The sequence below is a fragment of the Macrobrachium rosenbergii genome, chromosome 1, assembly GCF_040412425.1.
Source record: "Macrobrachium rosenbergii isolate ZJJX-2024 chromosome 1, ASM4041242v1, whole genome shotgun sequence".
In the NCBI taxonomy this organism is placed as follows: Eukaryota; Metazoa; Arthropoda; class Malacostraca; order Decapoda; family Palaemonidae; genus Macrobrachium; species Macrobrachium rosenbergii.
The window spans coordinates 15,024,099-15,039,853 of record NC_089741.1 but is presented as its reverse complement, the minus strand read 5'-3'; the positions used below and the strand labels follow the sequence as shown (position 1 = coordinate 15,039,853).

The 15,755-nt window shown below is 39.8% G+C and overlaps 1 protein-coding gene across 2 annotated transcripts in view; it reads right to left on the bottom strand.

Moving 5' to 3' along the window:
• Positions 1-230: 230 nt before the first annotated feature.
• The window catches only part of LOC136856521 (transmembrane protein adipocyte-associated 1-like), a 65,356-nt gene continuing 49,831 nt past the window's right edge, over positions 231-15,755 (bottom strand). The window contains exons 7-8 of one of the 2 annotated variants that reach the window (XM_067080948.1): positions 11,672-11,789; positions 231-1,198 (exon numbers count right to left, since the gene is read on the bottom strand). In XM_067080948.1, coding sequence (XP_066937049.1) covers positions 1,025-1,198; positions 11,672-11,789 — 292 coding nt within the window. In that variant the 3' untranslated portion in view covers positions 231-1,024. Of the gene's footprint in view, positions 1,199-11,120; positions 11,239-11,671; positions 11,790-15,755 lie in introns of those variants that run through there. The other variant, XM_067081708.1, reaches the window with a different exon arrangement.

Genomic DNA, 15,755 nt, shown 5'->3' with positions numbered 1-15,755 from the left:
CTGAGTTTCATTGACCAATAGCCATCAGCAATAAAAAATACTGAGTACTGTAAAATAACATCATGAATCAATAATGACTTGAAATTTGAATGAACTAAATCTTACACTGAAAAGGACAATTACTTTGCAAGAAAACTGTGATTTTGAAATCCCCTAAGACATGAAAAAAGTGTGTCTGTATGATCAACATGCCCAAAGCAACTCGGTTTCTTATCAAATTACAGTACATATTTCAACAGTGTAACTGTTTATTCAGTCATACAATATAATTTACAGGAAAACAGTGTTCCTGATTTTAACCATTTAAAATAATGTGCTTCTATTTCTTAGCATACACGTCAATGAGGGACATCAAATTTTCATATGTATGTACAATATACTTTTAGATTTTTATAATAGAATACAAACAACACATCATAACGAGATAGAGACTCAGGATTGTGAACTAAGCTTAATCTAAAAGTACAAATGTAGTAGCTCTTAATACCTTAAATTCATGGATGGAACATTGCTCAAGTAAAATGAAACCCCATTATATACCCAGTAAACACAGTAAATGATTCCACAGTGCCTCATGTCTTTATCCTAGATACCATGTTGCTCTGAACCACCTTTTCTATGTTGCATCCTAATTCCTTCACTGCAAAATACAACAGTACTGCACAACTTGTTTTCTACATTACTTGAATAATGTAACGTGCACTGCAACAGGAAACTAAATGTCTTAATATAATGAGATTTCATCATACCAATGCAGTTATCTAGAGTTATCAGCTATTTATCAAATAAAACACTATATTTATATATATACTCTCAAATCAATAGTTTGCTTAAACTACATTCACATGCATCTTTATACACTCAAAGCATATTATGGAATATTGGACACATTATATACAGAAAAAACAGCACTGGAACATATCATTCCCTCTTTGAATCCATAATACACAGCTTCATACATAGCAAAGTCCTTGTAATATACAGTGACAAAATAATCTTTCTTCTAAAATGTACAGCATTTCATTCACTGTGCCTGAGATTTGTTGTAAGCATTGATAGTTATGTCATCGACGGAGTTAATAGAATAACCAGTAATAGAGTCGGGACTTTGGAGGGAGGCAGAGTAAAGTGGGTTAACAGGTGTCTGTCCATCACCAACTACTTCTTCTGACAGACTACTGTATGGAGCACTGCCAGACTACAAAAATTGAGAGGAAAAATTTGAATTAGAGATCAATAAAACAACATAAATTACACAATAATATTTTCATATTTTAATGTCGGAACTATTCTCACCAGACACATAGAGAGATAAGCTTACACTGGTCTAATACAAAGCCCATATATAAAATATCTCTCGTAAAAGTACATAAACTGAGCAAGTTCCTCAAAATTATGCATACTTTTTAAAAGTAAACAATGCATGCATTGTTACAGTGGCTAACTCGTATAGTGCCCTTTTCAAACTCAAAAATATACTCTCATCGTGAAGGGAATTTCACTTATAAAAATTTACATTTTGGTGTCAGTTTGGTAGCCATGTTATCATACTGGATGTTATGCAAATGTCAATACAATAATATATTCAACTTATGCTTTCATACAGTGTATGTACCTAAAGAAATAACTGACATGTAAGATAGCAGATATAAGGCAGCCTGAAGAATTTCTATAAATTATCACAAAAGAAATCTAAGTTCCTTATAAAATATTCTGCAGTTTCTTGCAACACAAACCTGACTTTCATGCAATCTTCCATCTGCTACAAGTGAAAAAAATATAGTACTTTTCCTACTATTTGCTTATCCAAATTCCAAACTCCATGTACTTGGCACTGAATTAGCAACAATATTTTATTTTGTTTACCTGAAGCTTAAGTTTCAAAACAATTAAGTTAGTGATAATTAGAGAGAGAGAGAGAGAGAGAGAGAGAGAGAGAGAGAGAGAGAGAGAGAGAGAGAGAGAGAGAGAGAGAGAGAGAGAGAGAGAGAGAGAGAGAGAGATACTGTTCTAAAAACTTCTGCTCAATAAGGTGAGCATAGTTGTTCTATCAAAGGTGATAGAAGTCAGTAATCCCAATATTATTAGCTTTTCAAAATTTCAAAAGTATACTGGCAGTTATTTTCATTCACCATAAACAGTGTGCAATACTGTTCACCTTATAATATTATTCAATCACAAGAGTGCCATCCACTATCAATTCTTGAAGTGGCTAGTAGTGGTAGTGTTCACAACCTCAGTTGGTAGTCCCCTCAGAAATGAGGCTATATTATATGTCAAGAAGTTCCTCAAGCAGATGGTGTTGAAACATTTAGTTCTAGTTCCTATTCATTGATTGGATTTAGTCTCATTACTACTAAAGATGAAAAGATTCCTGTAGTTAATATTATTTATACCTTTCAGTATCTTAAATGTTTAAATTGACTGACCTCTTAACAATTTTCTAGAGAGAAACTGAGGCGCCCTAGCTGCCTTTGATGTCCACGGTATCAGACTAATGGCAACAGTTTGGCTGCTCTTACTTGTACTGCTTCTGATCTTTCTATGTCCTTCCTCAGATACTATGCACTGAGCACTTTCACGTTGAAGCAGCAGTAGTAATAAGCTGAGAAAGGGTAGGTGAAGAGAACGCAGTAGTGTGGTGCATGCATCATCCATAGCAGAGACCAGTGAAACAGCACTGATAACCTACATATCAGTGTCAACTGGTCTCATGAAGCAGCACTAATAACCTGCATATCAGTGTCAACTGGTCTCTCAAACGAGTGAAGGGAGCACTGCTTTAGTGCATTTACTGTAGCATGCAGTGCTACCCAATAGTGGGTGATCACACACCAAAGAATGCACCTTTCTTGAGGATGATATAGACCCAAGAATCCTCCCCTCTTTTCCTTTGTGCAATAGAGCAAGAAACATGGTTGGACAGTAAAAGAAACACAGTTAGAGGATGGGTCCTGTTAAGCAGCTGCAAGAAACTATAAGTAGGTGGGAGACGTAAAACTCAAAAATTAGTTTCGCTGTTATAAATGCAAATATGCTGAGCAGACTGCACATGTATACCATCCAAGGATAACCACTTCAGTGATCTTCGTAAGCACTCTCTCAACTCACAAGTAAAGGTCGAAATAGTGTGGCATACTCTACATGAACTAGCTTTGCCTGATAATGATCCATAAGACAAATCATGAAATCTAGTAGAAAAGTAGCTCTCATCACCTCTCCAAGCAATACCACATGCAGAATATTCTGTGTGTGAGAATGATAAGAGACAGAATGCACTCTATGATCTTTGCCATTTAAATTCAAAGGTTGGATGGTACCAGTGTTAGGAGGGAGAAATTCAAGTATGCTTTCCAGCCAAACGTGAAATGAAGAAGCTGAAGCACCAAAAAACACTAAAAGCACTACTTTGCAGGCTAACATCTGGCATAATGGAAGCAATAGCCACAACAGAACTTTCTTGAGAAGGAGCACTTGCATCCAAGGAAACACTTAACTCTTGATGCCAAAGGATGGCAAAATGAGCACAATTCAGTGGGTACCTCAGTACTCATAGAGTGAAAGACCTACAGATGAAGGGGATTTAATATGATGATCAAGCAAGGAAGTAAGATCTTTCCATTCAGGAGGAGGAGACATATCAGGCACATTCTCAAAAGCTCAACTCGACTCCATCTGTCTATGCAAAGAAATAAAGAGGAAGATTTTCGACTTCACCACAATAAGGTTTTTGAGAATGAAAATGACATTTTTATAATAAAATAAAGTAATTACATAGCCATTAGTTTTCCACGTACGGCAGCCTAAATTCAAATTTCGCTGGTAGCGATTCAGTTGCTCAACGTAGGTTCACAGTACTGCCCCCTAACGTCAATACTATGAACGACTTAGCTAACCACCTCATTGTGTTTTATGCCCAATGTCCATCAGAGGGGAGGAGGGAGGGCTCTGATCATGTAATCTGGGTAAGTATATATAAAACTTTATTTCATTATAAAAATGTCACTTTTATATAAGTGACTTACCCATTAATTACATAGGTGATTCCAAATTGATGGGAGGTGGGATCATGTACATATTCTACTCCAAAACGTAAGTCATGTAATGAATTTGAAATAGAAAAGTTGATAGCATTAAAAACAATATTTGCTGTTTCCTGTCATTTAAGAGAGCTATTGCAGGTGGTTACTGCCTCTGGTTGGTTCTCATCTTAACTCGTAGTGGCATAGTGGTATAGCCAAGGGGGAACTTTGTAGCTAGGGAAGTGCTCCCATGGCTAGCAAACCATGATAGGTGCCTGCCCTTGTCCTGGGTGTAGCACCAAAATAAAAACAACCAGATAACACTGACACCTACACTGAAATAAAACCACAGCCCATCCACTGAGAGTGGTGGGTGCTCAAGGTACGTTGTACCCCCTGGCTCTCTAAACTCAGCACTTTACTGAAAAGGTCAAGAGATAGTAGGATAACGTCGCTTCCTTCCGCAATGCCATGCCAGTCACTAAAAATAGTCTCAAGGTACTGGAAAATTTCGACGCTGTTTATGCTTTCATAAACATAGTGAGAAGCCAAGATCGCTTACACTTCTGGTAGGTCGATAGCAGAATGGACGTAAAGAGCATATAGCGTCTGAAAACTAAGGACGTAGAGGCTGTTCAGACGTCCTTAGCTTCACTTCAAAGTAGGCAAAATGCACTAAAAAAAATAAGCGTCTCAAAAATGAAGTCCATATAAGATGGAGGACACGTTTAGACAGAGGGAGAGACGGGTTCTTGCCATAACTCCCTAGGTTATGGATGGTCCTCTGATTTCCGATTCGGCTCAGGGAATTTCTGAAAAACTCCAACGGGACAGAGAGCTCTCTATACCACTTCCGAGCTGGGGAGCACTACTGGGCGCTTGTAGCAAGAATTGGAGCCAGACGAGCTGGATGTCAAGCGAGCTAAGGGGTCGGGAGCTGGCAGACACTCGGAGCATGAGTTGGCGCCAGGTTGTGGCTGGCACCAGAGGAGCTGGGCGCCAGGCAAGCTAGGAGTTCAGAAGCTGGCGGACACTCAGAGCACGAGCTGGTGCCAGAGGAGTTGGGTGGCAGGTGAGCTAGGCACTTAGGAGCTTGGGAGCTGGCGGACACTTGAAGCATGATTTGGTGCCAGGCTGTGGTTGGCACCAAGGGAGCTGGGCACCAGGCGAGCTCGGAGTTCGGGAGCTGGCGGACACTAGGAGCATGAGCTGGCGCCACAGGAGCTGGGCACCAGGCGAGTTAGGTCAAGAGATGTCGGGTGCTCCTGGGAGTCAAGGGAATCCGTAACAATCTAAAAGGGGGAAAGAACAGATCCAGGTCTAGGATGGGACCTTGAACTTGGCTAAAATACCCAAGGATAACAAGCAATCCGAATCAATTTCTTCCTTGCTTGGATGGGTAAAGGACTTGAGGGATGGATATTAGGAATAAATCTAGGTCCCCGTACTTAAACCTGAGTTAAGCATAACTCTATACTCCTAATGGAGGAGTATTAGAGAACCTAGACCTCCTCAGAAAAAGAGGGTCACAGATATCTTAAAAGGGGAGACAAAGTGTCTGAGGTAATAGTTATGGAAAATCAGCCCCTTAGTCCGGTAGATGTAGCTAAAAGATTGACATCTGCATGCCATAGTCTCTGCAAAATGTCTCAAAACCTTTTCAACTGACAAGCCTCTGGATCGCCTGAAGCCTGTCAGGGTAAGAGCAGACCACCTTTGGTGGTACCCCTTGAGGGAAGCTGAAGGAGGAGAAACAATTGGGGAAAGAACCTGGAAGGTCCACCAACAACAGTCACAGATTCTGGAGTCATTCTACGTTGGACATAACGGGGGTATGACAGTCCTCGTAATGTTACAATGAGCCTGAAACTTACTTAGGGGTTTCCTGAACCATAAGAATGTGTAAGACAAGGAGAACCAAGAAGGATCGTTCTGTATATGGCGACTGTTGCCCATACTAGAGGGTTTGGGACCGGAAAATCCAAGGGAGGAGGCGAAGGGTTCTTGCAGTGACATACCGGCCCAAAGTCATCTCACGCTATAGAGTCCACAGATCTCAAGAGACCAGAGAATCGAAGGCCTATTTGGAAGGAAGGATGCCCTTCTGAAGGCTCGATACAACTGGCAGACCTTTAGAGCCCTGAAAAATTCGTGTGGCCAGAATGCTTGATTGATTTGCTCACCAAAGAAGTTCTTTTGTTCTTGGAGGGTCACAGAGTGAACTGTAGACAAAGCACAGACTCACTGTCGACTCTGCGGCCTGTGTGGACTGACAGTACCTTGTACAGCCTGAAGCATATACGGAGCTGTACGTGGAACAGAACTTATATCTGGCAAACTAAAAAAAAAGTGGGGGGGTGCAATGTCCATAATCCACCAAAATCTAGGCACACACACACACAAAAAAAAAGAGGCCTAGTCCAGAACCGGCTATGACCAACTCTGTAGGTCAAATACAATCCCCTAAAAAAAAAGAAAAAATTAGCACGTGAGCAGGCGTTAAGAGCTCAGCGGTGGAAGTCGAGCACCAATGGTGCCAAGCACTCTGGAAGAGGGGGAGGGTGTTTGGGAATCAGCACCCAGTACAAGTTGGCTGGTGCCAGGAGACTGGAAGTTGAATCCAGGCATTAAGTCAGACTGAAGGAGTGACAGAGGAACCACAGCGAAAATGTAGGAAGACTGAGCGATAAGCTAGCCTCCCTATCTCTTGACAGGAAGCAGAGAACAGCAACCGTAATTGCGTGATGAAACAAAAACACATTACAGCGCTTGTCCGTGGCAGCAACCTCGGAACTGGGTGAAAAAGTAACTCATATGATGTGTAATCTAGACTAACGATGGTGGATGACAAAGTCCCCAGAACTACATCCACTAAGTTTCCGAGCTAAAGAAACTTGTGGACAGTCAGAAAACTCTCTTGGCAAACAGAAAAATGCTCGAAAATTCCGAGCGTTGAGGCTCAAAACCAAAACAGAGGACTCTTCAATGATGGTTGTGTTCTGAGGAAGAGGTGATGAAGATCTGTGATCGCCCGATTTTGGTCTCCAAGCGACAAGACACTCCGAGTCAGAGCCTGTCTACTGCTTAGCGCTCATTTCGGCTCGCTTGGCGCCCACTTCGTCGCTTCAGACTGTCACACCCGACCACTTGGCACCACCTACTGGGTGCTCAGCACCAACTTCTGGATGCTTGGCGCCAACTATGGAGCATTTGGCGTCAACACCTGGGCACTCTGCGCCTCTTCCTTCTTCATCAGCTCGGAGGACTGCTTTAGCCCTGATTAAGCATCAGCTTGAGGAGTTCATGGGCTTTAAGAATGAAGAAGAAAGTTGTTTCCAAGAGTAAGGACACCTCCTTATCCTGCCTCTTTCCATCAAAACACTTTTCCAGTGGCTGACTAACACTACACCTCCATCAAGACACCTTTCCAGTGGTTGTCTAACACTGCACCTCCATCAAGACATCTTTTCAGTGGCCGTCTGCTGACACCTGGGAATAGAGTACAGGTTCGACTGAGGGGGCAACTATCGGTGGCAACCCCCTTGGACTCCCTTGGACCACCAGTATATCTTCTCCCCAGTGCAGGGGGGAGCGGGACAGTGACTTTAGGTCTAGGAGATGCGAGGGGCCACATAGCCACCTTCTCCACTACATGTCCAGTATGACACTTTTCCAGTGGCTGTCTGTCAATACCTGGGACCAGCAACAGGCTTGACTGAAGGGGCGACTACCTCTGTGTAAACCCCCCGGCCTCCCTTGGACCTCCAGTATGCCTTCTCCCTAGTGCAGGGGAGTGGGACAGGGACCTTCGTCTAAGAGAATCGGGGGGAGGAGAGCCCACCTCCTCCACTGCACAACACTTCACTGTTACAATGGTTAAATTCATGATAATCAAAATATAAGGCTGGCAAAGGCATGCAAAGGAAGTGAGGGAGCCAGGCATAGGAGCAAGTGGATAATATAGGAGGACTAGCAACATGAGAGAACTGGTGCCAGGTGGACATGAGCTGGCACCGGGTGCTGCGTGCTCTGAGCTGGGCCTGGGAGGCAGGAGGTGGCAAGAGGTGGGTGGAGGTAGGTGGCGGTCACTCCTGAGTGCGTGGCGGTGGGAGGAAGGAGGCAGGTGGAGGATAGTGGTGGATAGTGGTAGTCATTTCACTGATTTTGGTAATCGCAGTTACCGATTACTTGCATGAAAAATAATTGATTAGTAATTGATTACTACTTTTTTATATCTTTATAGTAATTTCTGGTATCTGGGCATAAAAAAATGTATAAAATGTATGAATAACATTAGCATTTTATATGTTCAGACATGTAGGCATTTAAAGATAACAAATGTATGGGTATCTTCTAAATTAAATGATAAATTTATATCAAAAAGTAGTTTTAGTATTAATGTATCAAAGCAAATCAGACTCTTAATATTGTAGAACAATGTGTTTTTATTCCCTAATTAGTGATCGAATCCAGTAACCGATTACGTCCACCAATAGTGGATGCAGATGGCCAGTGCTGGAGGTTAGGAGCTAAAGATGTGGAATATTCACGATTGCTTGATACCAGGAAAAACACCTCCGTAGGACGGGGCCATTCAAATCTTCTCTGTAACGTTCCAAAGTCCTGCCGAAGCAAGAACCAGTAGCCGATACTCAGCTGTCGAGAATGTTTCCTCTAAGGCTCACCGCAGCCAAACATTATGCACCATCCTCTTCTTACTGCACTTCAGCCCCTAAACTTCTCAGTTCTCTGCAAATGAAAGTGTGATGAGTAGCCCAGGCCTGGTAAACAAAACAAATTACAAACGTTTTGGACTAATGGAATGGCGTAACACTGAAGAATTACTTTAAAATAATTTACCGGAGGCTTGCGAGATGCCTAAGCCTGATAAACGAAAAATAATTCACAAATGTTTGGCCTAAAGGAATGGCGCAACATTCAAGAATTACTTTAAGGTAATTATTTACTGGCGGCTTGCGAATAGCCTATGGCAGTAAACAAATCCTAAAAGCAAAAGTTTGGCCTAACGGAATGATGTAACATCCAAGAATTACTTTTACGATAATCACTTGCCCAATGGCTGGGCGCAGCCTATGCATGGTAATAATGAATGCAACAGTTCTTGGCCTAATGGAATGGCGTAACATTCAAGAATTACTTTTAAGGCAATTATTTACCGGCGACTTGCACATTGCCCAAGCCCAGTAAGCAAAACATAAATGTAAAAGCTTTGGCCTCAAGGAATGGTGTAACATTCTAGAGTTACTTTTAAGACCAAACTATTACAGGCAACTCACAAGTAGCCGGCTTGTTGATCAATCTGAATCAGGGTAATAACAAAAAAGACTCATCCTGAAAGATCTCTGTTCGAAGGCTATGAAATATGCGTTCCAGTGGTTGTGTAATACTACCAAAATCCGGTGATATAACCAGAAAATAAGAATAAGCTGCTGTAAGCACTCGATGTTTAGTCGAGTACACCAGAAAACACAATGAGGTGGTTAGCTAAGTTGTTCCTAGTATTGCTATTAGAGGGCGGTACTGTGCACCTACACTGAGCAATCGAAGCGCTACCCACGAAACTTGAATTTAGGCTGCCGTATGTGGAAAACTAATAGGTATGTAATTACTGGGTAAGTCACTTATATAAAAAGAATGACTCAGTAAGCATTAAAAGGTAAATGAAACTTCAAGGAAAAAGGATTCAATATACATGAAGCTGAGGATACAAGAGTCCTTACTAAGCTCTTAGGATACTTACAACCTTTTTCTAAAACTATGCTGCCATTAGGACTGAGATTATCACTTATCACAAGTCATACTTGGGCTACATACATGACTCCTATAGGTATAGTTAATAAATGAGGGTATATTCCAATCTAGACATGAAATAATTGGAATTAGTAAAGATTCCTAATTAATGTAAACAATATATCACTAAGGAAGAAGTTTCTGAGTTGCTAAACTAAACTTCTAGACATACAATAATTGTGGCACAAAGCCTTTTAATGGCAAACTAAGTGTGAAAAGTCAATAATAAGAAAAAATATATTACCTATGGTGACAAGCCCAGAAACATGGAATGTAACTAACAGGTAAAAAGTAAGGAAAACTTGAACACTACTAAGTATGCAAAGAAAATTACACAATTTGCAGCCAACCTGAGATAATGAATTGCGAAGCAAAAAAATACACTAAGCAAAGCCAAGATCAGTGATACATCACTAAGCAAAAACAGTAAGTAACCAGCTATCCTAGCACTACTAAGTTTAAATATCAACCCAAATTGGTGTAATAACTGAAAAAAACCCTAGGAAAAGAACACCTTTTCAAAAAACATCAGGAATATATTGAAATATTAAACATTATGGATGATAACAATATCAAAAAGGAAGTGAAACAAAAATAAGGTACATTTAAGCTGAAATAGAGAGAAATTAAGCAAACAGTAAACTGGTCAGGTTCTGGGGAACAAAACCAAAATATCTGTTCGGTCTGGGACACACATGTGCAATGACCATTTTATGCTGGATTCTTCAGCATGCCCTAAAAATAAGCTGACATACCTAAAGGCATTGTAAAGAGATGGTTATTTTCCAAAACATACCATAGTAACTAACAGAAGTTAGTTACTTGTGAGAACTAGACTGAGGGAGAGAAATTATGTATTGCTGCGGGAGTTGGAGACATTCTCTTGCACCCAAATGGTTGTACTGTACTCTAGAATAGCACTCCCAAACAAACTACTCCCAAGCCTTAACTTTCTCCCGCTTGTTTCCAACTTATACAAGTGTAAATAGTTGAACATCCCATTCGTTTTTTTAAGTAAGGGAGGCTGAGAGATACGACCCAAGTGAACATTTTCATCTTGCCTCTTAATAATTATGATAATGAGGCTAACATCTGATATAAAATTCACACTTTATGCAATTCTATGTGAAAATAAATGGTATAACATTTATCATAAGACTTTTAAACTTCTGCAAAATGGCTGGCCACCTTATCAGCCACCATCCGAGAATCAACATCTTCAGTATTTATAAAAAATAAGAGCTTGTTTATTGAGTGATTTTTTCTGATTTTTTCTAGGCCAAACCAAGCAGTGTTTTTTGTTTATAGACAATAAAAATACTGATAAACATCATTCTTACATGACCTCATGTTGTATTTGAAATGGGTTACTCCTCTGAAAGTGATAACACCTATATCTTCTTTACTGAAACATAAGATTTATGGGTCACATGTCATTAAAAGTTCTGTCATGACACAGGTTTGGATATAATGTTCCCACTGCTCTGGGAATCAACTGAAGACTCAGTGATAGTGAGCAGTGCTAAGCAGATCTAAAGCATTATCTGTCAAAAGTAATTCATATGATTCAACAGACAAGATGGAACTGTTCAAGTACAGAATACTATACATGTGCTAAAGTATCTTTTGATACATCTCTTGAATAACTAATAAATTTAAAACTTAGCAGTAATCAAATTTTTTTCATAGCCAGTGATTCAAGACAGTAACTTCGTAATGCACTAAAACATTCATGAGTACTGCTTAATTCTTATAAATATTCTAGACTCTACAAAAAATACAAAAATCATCTCAAAAGGCCATTTCTGATACAAAAATAACTTTTAAGAGTTTCTAACCTGATATATGTTTTGCTGAGGAAATTCGGAGCCAGGAAGAGGGAGAGAGCTGGTGTCATCGTCATCTTCTGATTTATACGAGAAAACTATATTTTCTACTTGTTCACGACTCTTTTGCCTGTTCCAAAGAAAAAGCACAACGATATACAGTACTACAGATCCTTCAGTAACATGACACTCGTGAAGCCTCCTTACAATTAAGATTCTCAAGCCCTGTCTTCAGTTACCGTTATATCTTGGAATATTTCATAATTTAACAACAGATCAGCTACTAAAACAAGATAAGTAAAATACCTAGGAATAACAGAAATACCTTTCTTCATGTACCATTGTATACATTCTACAGAACTGAACTATAAATTATCCATCCCAATTTCTTTTTACTAGTTTCACCACATTATACTGGAAAAATTTAACAACAGTCTCACAGCATTACTTACTGGAAACATAGGCACAAAAAATGTATTGCACTACAAAAATTACAGTAAAATATTCACAAAACAACAAATCTGTAAGTTTGAGAAAATCACCTACTCCCTCATATACTCTTCTTGACTACTGTAACTGTAACCCATTGCCAGTCTGAGAAATTATAGGCTTAAAATAAACTTCTTAACATCTTAATTTGTTTCATCACAATTCTTTATTTGGAACTGGCCATTTTATGTCATGAAATTGTTCCAGTTACTTCAGTTTTAACTATCTGCAATCTTTGGTGTATACTATTCCATTACAATATGAGGGGATTGCTGAAATTTTTCTTAGTTTCTGAAAACAAAAGCAGGACAACTACACTGGATGTTTCATGTTGGATGGTAGTTTTCTTAGAAAGCTATTTAATCACTAACTTTCTTGTTTATATGATGAGGAAGGACTAATGTGTTTATTCTTCGAGTCTAAAGACAGTTTTGCAATTACTGTATTCGTTTTATGTTCTTAGTAAGTTTGGGTCAATCTGATGGTAAGTGTTAGCTAGCAAGCAAGCAACAAGTAAGCTAGCTAGAATTGCTTATTGTGAATTAGGATCAGACTGTGACTAGTTGCTCTAGTGGCCAAAGACATGACCAGGGCCACTCTAGCATTCTTGACCAGAACTGTGACCTGAGAAATTACAGCTTTCACTGCTAACATTAGGTTTTAGGATTAGATGATAACCATAAATGTTCTAACAGATACAGGCAACCAACAGACTTCTCAAGCTTTCCTGACCATGGGCTCTCCAATGACTGGAGACATAACCTCTTGACCAGTGGCACTTCAATGACCATAGACACACATATTGACCAGTGACACTGATGACTGGAGCGACCACCCTAAATGCTCCAGCTTTCATTACAAAAAATTTGCCAACAACCATAGCTTTTTGTCCTAGATACTGCAGTTCCTCCTAGGACCAAATCCTCCCATGAGGTAAATCCTGTGTAAGTTGGTCCCTTGCAGACTTTTCATGATTCACTCTTTTACACAGTCACTTTATCAGAAGGCATTCAAAGAGATCATCTTCCATAGCTTGATACTCAGAACCTGAAGGTAGGAATCTAATAGTTTCTTCTTTCCCAGAGATTCTGCCCTTCATGGCTGTACTGATGCAGGCAAGAAGGATGTGGTACCAGCAGGAAAGGGAGTTAAATGAAATCACCTGGTACCAAAGGCAGTATTTCTACATCAGAAGGCCTTTGTTTATCAAGTGCAAGGCAAGATAAATGGCAGGCTCAGAAACCAACAACATATGAGGTTGGAGAGCCTGTGTCACGTGAGTATCAAATTTCACAAACTAGATCATTTGAGATTCATCACATGAAGAAATAAAGTAGAACAGACAGCCTTAGCAGGAAAAATCAAGTTCTTCCTTCATAATCCTAGTTTCAACTATAAAAATGCAGATCCTTGTACATAGCAACAAAAGTGGTGTCCCCTTGATGGATTGTTTAACCAATAGTCAATAGTCTGAAGTTTCTGGCAGAGCTGCTTTGGAGGTTCACCAAAAGTGAAAAGCTCCTACACCAACCGCACTTCCAGATTGAACCTTCACAAACTGATACTATCTAACAAACTATTAGAGTCACAAGGGTTCTGGGTGGGGGCACTAAAACCTTCGTCTGACCCCTGTAAAACATACCCCATAAACCTCTACCAGGCAAAGTGAAACTTTCTGCAACTGATGCAATGAAATGGAACTGGTTTGATAAACACCACCATTTTAACCATAGCTGACTCTCTTCTATTTCTGAGATAGCCGAGTCAGCTGTTATTCTAAGCCATACAAGGTCATAAGTACCACTGAAGAATGCAAGGCAAGTCCATGCAGTTAAAGAACAGAAATTGTTCTTTAACTGCATGGACTTGCCTTGCATTCTTCAGTGGTACTGAGATGGCTATGTCAGTATTACATGGAGGAGGTTCCTTGGGGAGGTCTAGATCCAGTAAGACGGGATCTTTTGCTGGTTATAAGAAGCTTTACTAACCTCAATGCAACCCTTTACATACCTCAATAAATGACTTTATGTAAGGCTTATCTGATTTATCTAACAATGAAACTTGTCTTTTATGAGCTTCTGCACCTTCAAGATATGCAAGAGGGCTACACACACTCTCAAGTAAGGTTACTCAGTCCAGGGAATGAAAACCACTAGGCCTGTCATCTGCATCTGACCTTCCTGTGAAGACAAATCTAAGGCAGCCAGGACCCAATCACTGCCCTCTTAGTTGTACTGTCACTCTCATTTCATGCCAGGGATGAAGAAAACTCTTCATTAATGCACCAAAGAAAAACACCTGTATCTCTAAGAGACCAAGGGGATCGCTGGAGGTACTTCAAGGCTTTCTTTAACCTGACAAAGCAGCACACATGACTGCTTCTGTTAGATTGGAGTGCTTCTGAGTTCCACACTTTTTAAAGTTTTGATGTTCAAACATTTTTCATGAGAGACATGTGGAGGTACTAAATAACATTCACAAGCTTTTACCTATAAATGCAACACACAAGTAGTTTGACTCATACTTGCTGTGTCCTGTGGCAGCTGTATGACAGGTGATCCCTACTTCACGTTGGGTTCCTGACATTATGTTGTTCACTTTCACCACCTTAAACATGCTCTTACTTTTTTTTGTGGCATTCCCTACAATCCAAACTCTGAGGCTTCTGCCTTTACTTCATACTTAATAGATCAGTTCTGTACTCTACAACATTAGTCACTCCAAGAAGCCCCTGTGGCAATACAGGGCTATCAACCAGCAGCATTACACACAGGTATAAGGTAGAAGGTGGACATATCAACTCAGGATATAAATAGTGCATATCTATCAAAGGTGCTTTTTTATACCAAGGTTTCTGTCTCATGAATACAACTCTCTATAAAGATTGTAACTCGATGTAAAAAACAAACACCTTTTGAAATTACTTTTATGTATCAGGATTTCTGTATTAGACACTACTCTGTATGTCTTTGAGATATATAAGCTCTGAAGTTTAGGATAAATACCAAGCATTTATTTGGATGTTGTACATCTTGATGTTACCAAATTTTGGGTTTTTACAATACCACTGATTCCTAAAAACATACATTTTCAAAGTAAATTAATGGATCACTTAAAATTTTCCTGGCAGCAAAAGTAAAACATTCTAAATCAATATAAACCTCAGGGGATACTAACAATGGTACCAGATGACGTAAACTAACCCAAAAGCAAGGATGCCAATCAGCAATTATTTCAAACATGAGACAAACCCAAATATCATATACAAAGAAGCTGACTGACTACTTGGTAGCTATAAAAAAAAAAGCCACAAAAACCTGAACTTTCAAACATATGGTAAGCCTGAAAGGAGAATTAGATACTGAACATAATTTAAAGATGATAACTATAGTTATCACGAATGCTTGTTTTATGGCTCAGACCACAAATATCTCTAACTACCTACCCTGTCCTGTTCTCTTTCTGCCTGGTTGTCAATCAAGCCAAAGTCTTCATACATCCCTCTCTCAGCGACTACCTGGATCTTCCTACAGGTCTGTGTCCTGCTACTTCTACCTACTGCTTTTCTATGGTTGCACCTTTTCAAAATCTCCATTTTCCTTGTCAG